Here is a 10,468-nt window from a genome sequence, read left to right on the forward strand (position 1 = left end):
GGGTTGAGTCGAGGGCGGGCTGTATAGCTCAAGGCATGATAATTTGAGGCACAAATCCAACCAGCCGCCGCTGGTCAGAGCTCGATCCGCGGATGCGGGACTGTTGTGAGTGATACATCACCAGCAAAAGCACAAGCGAGTGAGGCAGCGTGCCTAGGGATCCCTGGTTGGGTGAGGACAGGCGGCTGGTTTGATTTGATCGCAGCAAATGCAAGCCAAGGGGGTCTGCCACAGTGGCGGCGCAAGCACATGATGGACTCCACCTTTGCATTAGAGAAGATTTCATCAGGTGCAACCCAGGGAGCGATGGGCGCCCTTTCCTGGACGTTTGGTGTGTATCATTGCCAGGGGGGATGTGGAAGTCTTGTCACATGCATCTTGGAGCGCTTCATGCTGCTGCCACCACCTTGCTTGCTGAGGAACTGTGTCAGGCATGTTATGCGTGCGCGCTCAGAAAAGAGCCGCCCTCCTGCTTCAACGCCCTGGCAGGCGCTGTGATGACTCTCACCGCGCCTGGAGCATTCCACATAGGACCACTCGCACCAGCAAGTGCTCTTAGCAGGTTCAAGCATGCATCTGCGAACTTCCAACCTAGAGGGGCGGCCAATTATCCCCACCTCATACACGGGGGGGTCCCCGGGGTAGAGGCGGCGACCGGTGCGGAGGCGGCGCGGGTACGGGTACTCGCTGCTGCCGCCCACCACCGGCCTGCAGGTGCGAGATGATATGGTGGCGACCAAGCCCAGCCGGGTGGGTGCATCATTCGCGGTCGGTCTTGCATCTGGCAAGCAAGACCGACCCACTCCACATCTGAGCAGGCCCTGGCCGCCTTGAGCGCCTCTGCCATACTCACGCTGCCGCTGCTGGAATACACACGGGCTGGCGTGGCACGCTTCCCACACCAGGTACCAGGCAAGAAGCTTTGTTGATACCCACAGGCTATCTTGTACTTGCGCTGTAGCAGCTTTGCTCCTGCAACGTTTCAAGCAGCCCGCTCACCGCACGTCCTTGTCGGTGCCCAGGTCGTTGTAGACGTCGAAGTCGTAGATGCGCTCGTTCCCCTTGCGCGTCTTGTTGTCCGTCACCTGCGTGCGTGCGATGAGTGTGTGGCGTCACCCAAGCCGCCACCGGGCGGAGCAGCTTGCAATCGATGTAGGATGACCAAGAGAGGGCTTGCGCTACTGCGGGATCAGCGCAGCGCTGGTCGCTTGGCTCACTCTACAAGCATGGCATCGAGTGCCCGCAGGCGACAGCCGCCAGCAACCACGCGAAAATGAGTGCACCCTGTGATGGCAGTGTGTATACATACGCGTGCGCCGAAAGCATTGTGTCAAGCTTAAGGACCGACGCACCCTTAAATCGATCAGCTCCCGCTGCCGCAGGTCACTCATCAGTCCGCCTGGCGTGTCTTTCGGCAGCGCTGTGTCAGCAAAGAACGTCCTCTGCCCATCAACATAGGAGCTGCGGGCGGCGGGCGCAGGGCAGGGGCGGGCCCAGGGTGGGTCACGTTGCAAAGAGGTCATCACCGTTAGTGCTGGGGTCCTTGGTTGTGGCAGAGGCGAAGATGCCGTGCCACAGCTCAGCCGATGGCATGTGGCCACTGTGATGTGGGTGTGCCTCCCATCCACGCGCCCTTAGCAGGCCGTCCAGGGCGTGCGATTTGCGCTGTAATCACCATAGACACCATTTGATTGGCGGTCACGACAGCTTTGGATGAGGTGCAAGGGCATAGGGGTTGATAATGCTTCAACCTCACTTGGCCAGGAAGCGAATGTCGGGGCGCCCCTCTGTCTTCAGGGTGATCTGCAGCAAGAAGTGTGACGGACAGTCCATTGTCACCGTGTCATTCACTCATCATTGCCAGATTGTATGTGCGAGCAGCGAGCAACGAGCAATGAGCGGCAGCCGGAGGGCGCAGCGCCGCGTGGGTGCAACTGCCCTCGCCACGCCTGCCACGCGCTTGACACCCTGCTGGCTGATCGAGGCCGACAGCGAGACAACGTGCTCATGCTGCTGGGCACTTGCATTGACATCAGGGCGGCTCGATGCAGCTCACGCAGCACCATAGGGCGCATGGCGGCGGTGCCTTGCAAGCACAACTGCTCAAGCAAGTTCCTGAATTGAACAAACACCCTGCACCAGCCAATCACCATGGCTGCCCTAAATGCTCTCGCCGGCAGCGCCAGCAGTCCCAGCCTGCGTCGCGCGGCTCATCCTTCCCCTTGGCAGTTGCAAATATACCCCTCCCTGTTGTCAACTACCACGCGCACCTGCCCTATGAATATGTTGAACAGCGTCTTCAACGGCGCCAGAAACGGGGGCAAGTATGGCCCCTGGACGTCAACCTTGATCGCGCTGGGGTCAAGGCCTTTGGGCAGTTGAAGCTGGGCCCTCCTGATCTGCACGGCAGGCGCGTGCAAATAGGATTGCCAAGCAGGGTGGCGGATGTGGGTGTGGGTGAGGGCGGGGTGGCGACGCGGTGGGCTGTGGGCTGGGGCGGCAAACAGGTGTGGTCTCAGGTGGTTGCATGATGAAGGCGCGGGCAAACAGCATATGTGAGCGTGGCTGCTCCACAATTGCGACAAAACCTCAGTGCCCGGCGTCAAAAATAAACCGGGGCAACACTGTGACACGCTGCTGCTCGTGTCAGCAGTGCGGCGTCTGCACGTGTTACTTGCTCATTGGGCTCATCCGAACAAGGGCATGAAGCGTGGACTGACCTTGTTGGGAGCGCCGGGCAGGGCGTCCTTGACCTCTGTGTCTTCCAGATCCTCAAGGAGATCTCCAAGCAGAGATCCATTTGTAAGATAGTGTTCCTGACCTGCAGATTGCGAACCATTCAAGGGCAGCAAGGAGGCGGGGATGGATGTGAAATCCTGGGGTCGAGTGGTTTTTGCTGCATCATGTGTACCTAGGAGGCAGCATGCTTGGGGCGCGCCGTGCAAATAGCTCCGCGTGCCGCGGGCTTGATTGTGGCAAATGCGTGCACCAGCGTTATGCACAGAGACACGTCCTTGCCAAGGCATCCAGGACGAACATGGGCAATGGGCGGGTTGAGCGTAAAGGTATGTGTCACGCATGATGGCGGATCTGTACAGGGCGGCAGCTGTGCCGCCCTTGCCGTGCGGCACGGCTGGCCGGGGGTGGCACCGGTGACGTGAAACGAGCGACAGGATCCGTTCGCACCTGTGATCCTGTCCACAACGGACACAACCTTGACGGCTGAGTCAGCAAGCTGACCTCCCAGCTTGTAGTACGGCAGGTTCGCTGTCCACACGACCATGTCCCTTGTCTGCGCCGCTGTGGCTGCTGGCGACTTGGCCGCAGGCGCCCAGCGGCGGCGCGGGGCTAGGCGGACTGCAGGGCAGGCGCGCAAAGCGCCCCCGTTTACTCGCATGGCTGCCGGGTAGCCCAAACTGCGCGACATCGCCATCTTTGCGGTGATCGGTTGATGGTGCAACACCGCGATTGTGCCCGTTTTGGAGTGATGCGCTAGGTACTGCCGGTGAAAGGGTCAGGAGCGTTCCGGCAAAAGTAACTCCGTGAATCAAGCTGACAGCTTACACTGAAGCATTTTGCATAGATATATCAAGCTCGTGGTGAGTACGGATTCTAGGCCGCGCCAACGGCTGAGTGGGTATGAGCTCCAGCTGGCTAACCGCGGACCGTCCGGGTGACCCAATGCAAAGGAAAAGGGTGGCACCCAAACCCCACCTAGGAGTGCCCACGTCAGTGCACACCTGAAATTAAGGAACGAAGTCGAAGCAGCCGCGCAGCTCAGCGCTCCAGCCGTGTGCCTGGAATCTCCCCCCTCCCGGGGGCCGAATACGGTAATATGGCGAGTGTGCAAAGTCTGCAGCCGTTGGCGCGGGCGTTCAGCGATCGATTTGTGCTGGTACACGGCGGCCCGGGCCAGGCAGGAGACTGATGACATAAGAGAGTGACCCAACAAGCAAGATGAGTAAAGGCACCCGCGAAAGGGCAGGAAACCACCATCAAGCCTGGATGGCTCCAGGAGCGGGCGACCGCGGGATCTTGTAACAATCCTAATCCTAATCAACTGCACCGGCTGCATAATGCACCCCCATCAAAGGCTGGAGCACTTGATTGCGCGGCTGCTTCGACTTCTTCCTGTGCTTTCACAGGTGTGTACCGACGCAGGGACTCCTAGAAGGGTCTGTGGGTGCCCCCTCGGTTGTTCGCAGTCGGCCTGCATGCATCACCACCAGCCGTTGGCGTGGCCTAGCACTCATTCATCTCAACTATGCAAATCACTTTCAGCAAAGATTTCAAGAAGAACGTGCGATTATGCTTCGAGTCACCGGGCACTAGTCGGCAAGTGACTGGAGGCATCCTAATCTCAAGATGCTGACCGTGTACGCTGACACGTGATTGGATGAGTTGGTGAGGCTCAGTCTTCACAGGTGATCAGCAAACCATTTACCAAATTGCATGCTTACAAACATTCGGCTTCGCACTGATTAGGGGTTTAGGGTTTCTCCCTAAACCCCTAAACTCCCACGCCAGAGGCATGACGCCAGACTGTAATCAAGCTGGCATTTGATCCTGCTGGACACACACACACGCGCACGCGCGCGCGCGCACGTGCATGCGTGTGCATATACACACGCAAACTCACACACATGCACGCACGTGCGCACGCACGCACGCACGCCCCCACGCCCCCACGCACACACGCGCACACGCGTGCGCACACACACACACACACACACACACACACACACACACACACACACACACACACACACTGCGATGCTGTCCGATGATGTACAAGAAACAGATACGCGATTGAGTATTGCACAAATTTCACATTTCTGCACCTGCTGTGCACAGCCCGCATGTCTGCGGACTCAGCTGCATTCCCCGACTCACCCTCTCAACATCCAAGGATAAACAGGGGGCAGACACGGCCATTCAGAGCCGTGAGCGACATTAAAGGTTACAAAAAGCAGATGCTTGATTGCGATGAGAAACAAATTGTATGTCCTGATGTGATCATGGTAGCGATCGTCCCAAACGCATAGCGTGGCGCTTTATCCAAAGGCAGCACCCCTGCGGCTGGCTCCACACGGCAGATGCGCCATTTGCTGCGCAGAAGATGAAGTTCAACACGTTTCGCAATTTGGTGATGTGAACATGCAGATTACTTGATAGCCCAAATCCAGCGACATGCCCAAAGCAACAAGATGACGACCCGGCCCCACCCAGCGATGACCACGCCCTCCAAGCGCTTGGGCCCCATGCGATACAAGCTGCATGCGCCAAATCCAGAAGCACCGCAAGAGGAACATTGTCTTGTCGCCCCACAGAGCCTACAGCACCACCCTCACCCCCGCCCCCTTGCAGGCCCACTGCAGAAGAGAGCTCAGAAACAACCAATGTTTCAAAGCAGCCGCGGCCTCACCCTCGAGCACCCTCGTACAAAGTTGCTCACGCCCCCCCCGTGGGTCGCGTCCCCCCCCCCCCGAGCCTCAATCAGATGGACACGGAGGGCACCACCCCCTGGCTTGTGAGCCCGCCCCTCTGCTTGGGCGGCGGGCTGGGGATGAGCACGGTGTAGGGCAGGCCGCCCGGCCTGGCGGCCCTCGCGGCGTTGCGCTCCGCAATGGCCGTCTCGACCCGCGACTTGACGTCTGCCACGTACTCGTTCTGGAGCGCGACTGCCTTCTTGTCCTGGGCAGCAGCAGCGGCGGCGACGCATCCGACAAAGGGGCGGGTTAGAGCGGGCAGCTGGCATGCCGCATGACGAGGCTTTCCACTGCCAGGGTGCCGTCAAGCAGTCTAGATGCACGGCCGCCAAGCTGTTGCCACTCTGACCTGGCAAACACGCCTCTTCCAAAGTGATCCCCTCTGGGCTGCAGGCATTTGAGGCTCGACGCCGTTCCCAAGGGCACGTGCCCCATCAGGTACATAGGTGCAGATGTGCGACCGCACCGTGAGCCAACCGGACAGGGCTGGGGGGTCTGTGATGTAGAGCTCCTCGTTGGAGTGCGTGGACAGCAGCAGCAGCGCCGCCATGACGCTCAGGGTCGCCTGCAACGAGAGAGTGTGTGTGTGTGTGTGTGTGTGTGTGTGTGTGTGTGTGTGTGTGTGTGTGTGTGTGTGTGTGTGTGTGTGTGTGTGCGCGCGCGTGCGTGCGTGCGCGCGCACGTGTGCATTCGTGCATGGTTGCTGTCTAATACTGCCTGCCTGCATGGGCGGCGTGCCGAGGTGTAACCCCTTCCATCCCCCTTGAGCACGGCTTTTGATACAGCGGCACCTCCTCCAAGATGGACAGGTGCCGCTGCCTCTAGAGGCGCTTTGGCACTCGATTGAAAGGAAGTCATTCTCAGGCTGCGGATGCCACCCCTCAGTCTGCCTTGATGGCGCCCCCACCGCAGGCGCAGGGACCCAAGACGGGGCATCAAGGCATGCGTGGTGATGTGCAGGGTTGCGCATTACCCAATGCACACCTCCTTGTTCGACAGGTAAGAGAGCAGCAGCTTCTCAAACTCCTTGCTGTCGACCTTCAGAAACGTGAGCCTCTGGGGAGGTAGGGGCGCGCAGTAGCAAGCCGAGCAGTGTAGGGGGATGGATTCAAGGCCCTGTTTGTGACGGCGCCCAGATGACGCGCGCAACGGCATGTGATGGATGCCGCAGAGCACGAAGTCCCTCTGACGGCTGGGATGGGGCGCTGAGCCCACACAAGCGAGCTGCAGCAGCGCAAGGAGCGTGCGTGCGGTCCCTGACGGCCCCGCGGCACCACGCCCTCTGCGATTATTAGGATTGGTGAGGCAGGCGCACGCCTGGGTATCACACTCCATTATTCAGCCCTTGTAAAACGGGTGCGCGCGACGGGCGCTCGCGCCCAGCGCAGTCGCCCACCTCGTAATCACCGCTGCCCGGGATCGGCATGGGCTTGGCGATCAGCGACGGCCTGTTGGGCATGTACCCTGGAGAAATTGCGGTGAGAAAGGTTCAGGAGCGTCACGTCACCAAGAGTGCAGCATCATGAAGCATTCGAACGCGGCGCCCATGGGTGTGAGGGATAGGACTGACCTCCAAGGCCCTGCTGCCTCGGCTTGAGAGTCGCAGCAGCCAAGCTGGCATTGCTCAAAGCGCCAACCCCAACCGTGATTGACATAAGCATCGTGTGCCAGCGCTGTCGCGCAAAGCTGGAAAGATAGCGTGAAGGACACGCACCTGAGTAGTCGTACTGGTCAAAGTTGACCGCCGAGTGCGACATCGGGATCCAGGCCAGCGTGGTCAGCACGAACACCAGGTCTTGCTTGGTGTTGAGGTCGGGCCAGCCCTCCTTTATATCGGGGTGCCCCTTCTGCCTGACGTCCTCCCACCAGCCCTGAAGGGACGAGGGGGAGCGGCGTCGCGCACAATGGGCGCCGGTGCGTGCGCAACAGGCGCCGTGCGCGGGCTGTGGCGAAGCAACCTAATGCAGCGCAGCCATGACCAATCAGCGCGGGGGGGCAACGGGGCAGAGGACGGGCGGCAGGAAACGCGGAGGGGCAAGACTGCCGCAAAGCAAGGGGCTGCCGTGTAGCATTTTGCTTTGTCGGCCCACTGCTGTGCTTGCTGCGTCCGCCTTTCGCACAAAATAGGTACAGGAGTGAGTGTTGCATGCGCGCTGCAGTCGCAATACCCATGTCCAAAGCACCCCAAGCCGAATACCCACGCACTGGCCAATCCCCCCTTTCCCTTGAGCACACAGCGCATCCACAAACACCCAAAGCCCTTTCTGCACATTCCACCCATACAACCCCACCTGGAGCTCCGAGTCACCCGCCACATCAGCGTCACTCGTATAGTACAGGCTGACGTACTTCTCGTGGAACTTCTCGGCCGACTCCCACAGCAGGAGGCCGTCCTCGCCGTAGGGGTAGTTGCCAACCACCAGCTCCCCCTTGCTGTCCAGCAGGTTCCTGTGTGGTGACGGATATGCGCACAGCAAGGTCCAACCAAAAACAAATTAACATCGCGTCAATGGACGTGGCCTGGGGTACCATGCTGCTTGAAGCATTTGCCGGAAGCAGGTTGCAGCTGCACGACCAGGTGTGCACACAAGGGCAGTTCCGCATTCGCCAAGACAGCAGGTGCCCTTGAAAGTCGCAGGCACGCGCTCGTGCAAGCGCAGGCACATTACAACGGTGGCGCCCGGCGATCCCAGCTGCTAGCTTGTGCAACCACCAGAATCGGGGCGTCGGGCGGGCCGCCGCGCCCCGCGTGCGCCCACCGGCTGCGGAGGTTCTCCGGAAGGGCCTGCTTGTCGAAGCGCCAGTCCGCGTACAGCTTGGATGATATCTCGAGGGAGAACCTGCGTTGTTGAAAATGCAGGGGTGGCGGGTTCTTTCGGGTGCTTGTGAAAGGGCAGGAAGCAGAGAGGCCTAGGGGGCAGGCCCTGGCCGTCGCGGGAGCTGTAGCGACACAGGCAGGCCAGGCGGCCAGCACGTCCACGCCCACCCCAGCCAGCTCGTCGCCCGCCCTCAAAGGCGGCGGCAGCGCGTGCGCGGTCTCAAAGTGCTGCACTGCTGGCGCCAGCCGCCCCCTTCCATGCATGCGGGTTGTGGCCACAGCGCCCCCGGTGGCAGGCGCTCACTTTCCCGGGCTGAAGGCCGACTCGATAACGCCGTCAAATTGGATGAGCAGCGCCCTTGCCAGGGAGTTGATGGTGAGGGTGTACCTGTAGTGGGGCACCACCAGCCGGTGAATCTGCGCGGTCGCGTCAGCGGTACGCGCAGGCAGGGATGGGGGCGTTGAGGAAGCGTGTGAACGTGTGCAAGCGGGCGGTGTGGGGCACTTTGACGGCAGCGTTGGCCCCATCGATGCAGGCCCGGGCTCTTGCGCACATGCAGGGCGTTAGACGGGGCAAGGGGGGGTGCGCGATGCAAGATTCGCGGGTGGTGCGTGGTGAGGAGGAGTTTAGACCGCACTTTGAGCAAAAAATGGGGTGAGTTGACAACGTTGGCGCTGGTAGGCCAAGCATATTCATCCGGCGGCTGGGGCGGGGGTTTCGCGCAGAGCGCACCGGGTGCATCTCCGACAGCTGGCGGCGCGCGGCGATCAGGAAGGGCTCCGACGCGGCGTGGGTGTTGAGGAAGTGCGTGATGAGCTGGTGGATTCCCGAGTCTGGGGCGGGGAAGGGGGGGATGACGGAAAGGGGCCACCCAGAGTGGATGCGCCGCGCGGACAGTGGGGCCGCTGCTGAGGACCTCTAAACCGCAAGTGCCATAAAGGCTGGAGTGGCTGATGCCACCAGTGGCATTCGACGGCGCTGCCACGCCCAATTCAGGCTGTGGTGGCGGCAAGGAGCCCTTGGCCGCGCCCCCACCGGCCCTGCGCCTGAAACATGACCTGTACAGCTGGACACGAACTTGATGGTGGCACCGGGCAGGACAGCGGCTGCGCGGCCGCCAGCGCAGTGCTGGCGGCACCGTGCACGCGCTTGTAAATGCCTATGATTCTTGCCCTGTGCACGCACCTATGGAGCTGAATACGGTTTTGGCCAGCAGCCATAGAGCCTCCCCTGACTTTGGGGTGTACGCAATAAACAGCTCATCAGGGTCAGACTTGAGCTCGATGGCAACAGGCAGCAGGTCACCCGCGTCACTGCGAGTGCAAGTGAGTGTTTCAGCAGTGGTCAGGCGCGACAGTTGCGCGTGCGTGCATGGTCATGTGTAAAGGTGAGTGAATGCAGGCAGACGGCGCCACCAGCGGTGCCGCCGCATGGTTGCAGCAATGGTTCAACACAGGTCAAAGGAAGGCGGCTCTGGATTTGCTTTGCCATGTTCAGCGGACGAGCCGCGCTTGAGGCAGCTAGTCAAAGGCGGCGCGCGAGCACGTAGACGCACCTGAGGTGCAGCAGCACGCGGCCGGCGTGCAGCGCGCGGTCCTGGTATGTGTCCCGCACGCGCGCCAGGTAGGGCAGCAGGGCGTCGGGGGCGTAGTCCACATAGAAGAGCCTGGGCTGGCCGGGGCCGGTGGTGAGCTCTTCCAGGGACTTGCCCTCGAGCTGGCCTGCGGGTGACGTGCCAGTGACGTCATCGATGTGAGAAAGAGAGAGGGAGTGTGCGTGTGTGTGTGTGTGTGTGTGTGTGTGTGTGTGTGTGTGTGTGTGTGTGTGTGTGTGTGTGTGTCTGTGTGTGTGTGTGTGTGCGTGCAAGTATGTGAGCGTGTGTGTGAACCTGGAAGGGGTGCGCCATACTGCCAAAGAGCCGGTGGCGGCCGCGGCGCTACGAGAGCCGCCGCCGTCTCAACGGCCGCCCTCGCCCGCGGAGATCGTGCAGTCCCTGAAGCACGAACAACCGGAGGAGGGTCATGCGCGACCCCTGCACGTTGCGCGGGACGCAGCCCGCAGGCGCAAATGTCATCAATCACCTTATGGCCACCAGCCGGAACGCCGCCAGCTTGAGGACCTTCCTGCAGAAGTCCCCCATCACCGCGCGCGCTGCCGGGT

At 61.0% G+C, this 10,468-nt stretch overlaps 2 protein-coding genes across 2 annotated transcripts in view; both read right to left on the reverse strand.

The window, feature by feature from the left end:
• Positions 1-504: 504 nt before the first annotated feature.
• MNEG_2333 (Seed lipoxygenase-1) lies at positions 505-1,833 on the reverse strand (the record flags this gene model as incomplete). The annotated part of the gene is made up of 5 exons (XM_014049187.1): positions 505-513; positions 618-708; positions 1,000-1,085; positions 1,353-1,461; positions 1,757-1,833. 5 exons carry the CDS (start codon positions 1,831-1,833, stop codon positions 505-507), a joined length of 372 nt encoding a protein of 123 aa, XP_013904641.1.
• A 3,663-nt stretch (positions 1,834-5,496) lies between these two features.
• MNEG_2334 (hypothetical protein) overlaps positions 5,497-10,468 on the reverse strand; it is a gene marked incomplete at both ends in the record, with an annotated part of 9,730 nt that continues 4,758 nt past the window's right edge. Inside the window, 13 exons of the mRNA XM_014049188.1 lie at positions 5,497-5,694; positions 5,956-6,054; positions 6,474-6,545; positions 6,886-6,953; positions 7,204-7,360; positions 7,781-7,937; positions 8,249-8,329; positions 8,612-8,724; positions 9,041-9,141; positions 9,494-9,621; positions 9,864-10,029; positions 10,270-10,301; positions 10,390-10,459. Coding sequence (XP_013904642.1) covers positions 5,497-5,694; positions 5,956-6,054; positions 6,474-6,545; positions 6,886-6,953; positions 7,204-7,360; positions 7,781-7,937; positions 8,249-8,329; positions 8,612-8,724; positions 9,041-9,141; positions 9,494-9,621; positions 9,864-10,029; positions 10,270-10,301; positions 10,390-10,459 — 1,442 coding nt within the window. The remainder of the gene's footprint in view (positions 5,695-5,955; positions 6,055-6,473; positions 6,546-6,885; positions 6,954-7,203; positions 7,361-7,780; positions 7,938-8,248; positions 8,330-8,611; positions 8,725-9,040; positions 9,142-9,493; positions 9,622-9,863; positions 10,030-10,269; positions 10,302-10,389; positions 10,460-10,468) is intronic.

Source organism: Monoraphidium neglectum (genome assembly GCF_000611645.1).
Source record: "Monoraphidium neglectum strain SAG 48.87 unplaced genomic scaffold scaffold00261, whole genome shotgun sequence".
NCBI lineage: Eukaryota > Viridiplantae > Chlorophyta > Chlorophyceae > Sphaeropleales > Selenastraceae > Monoraphidium > Monoraphidium neglectum.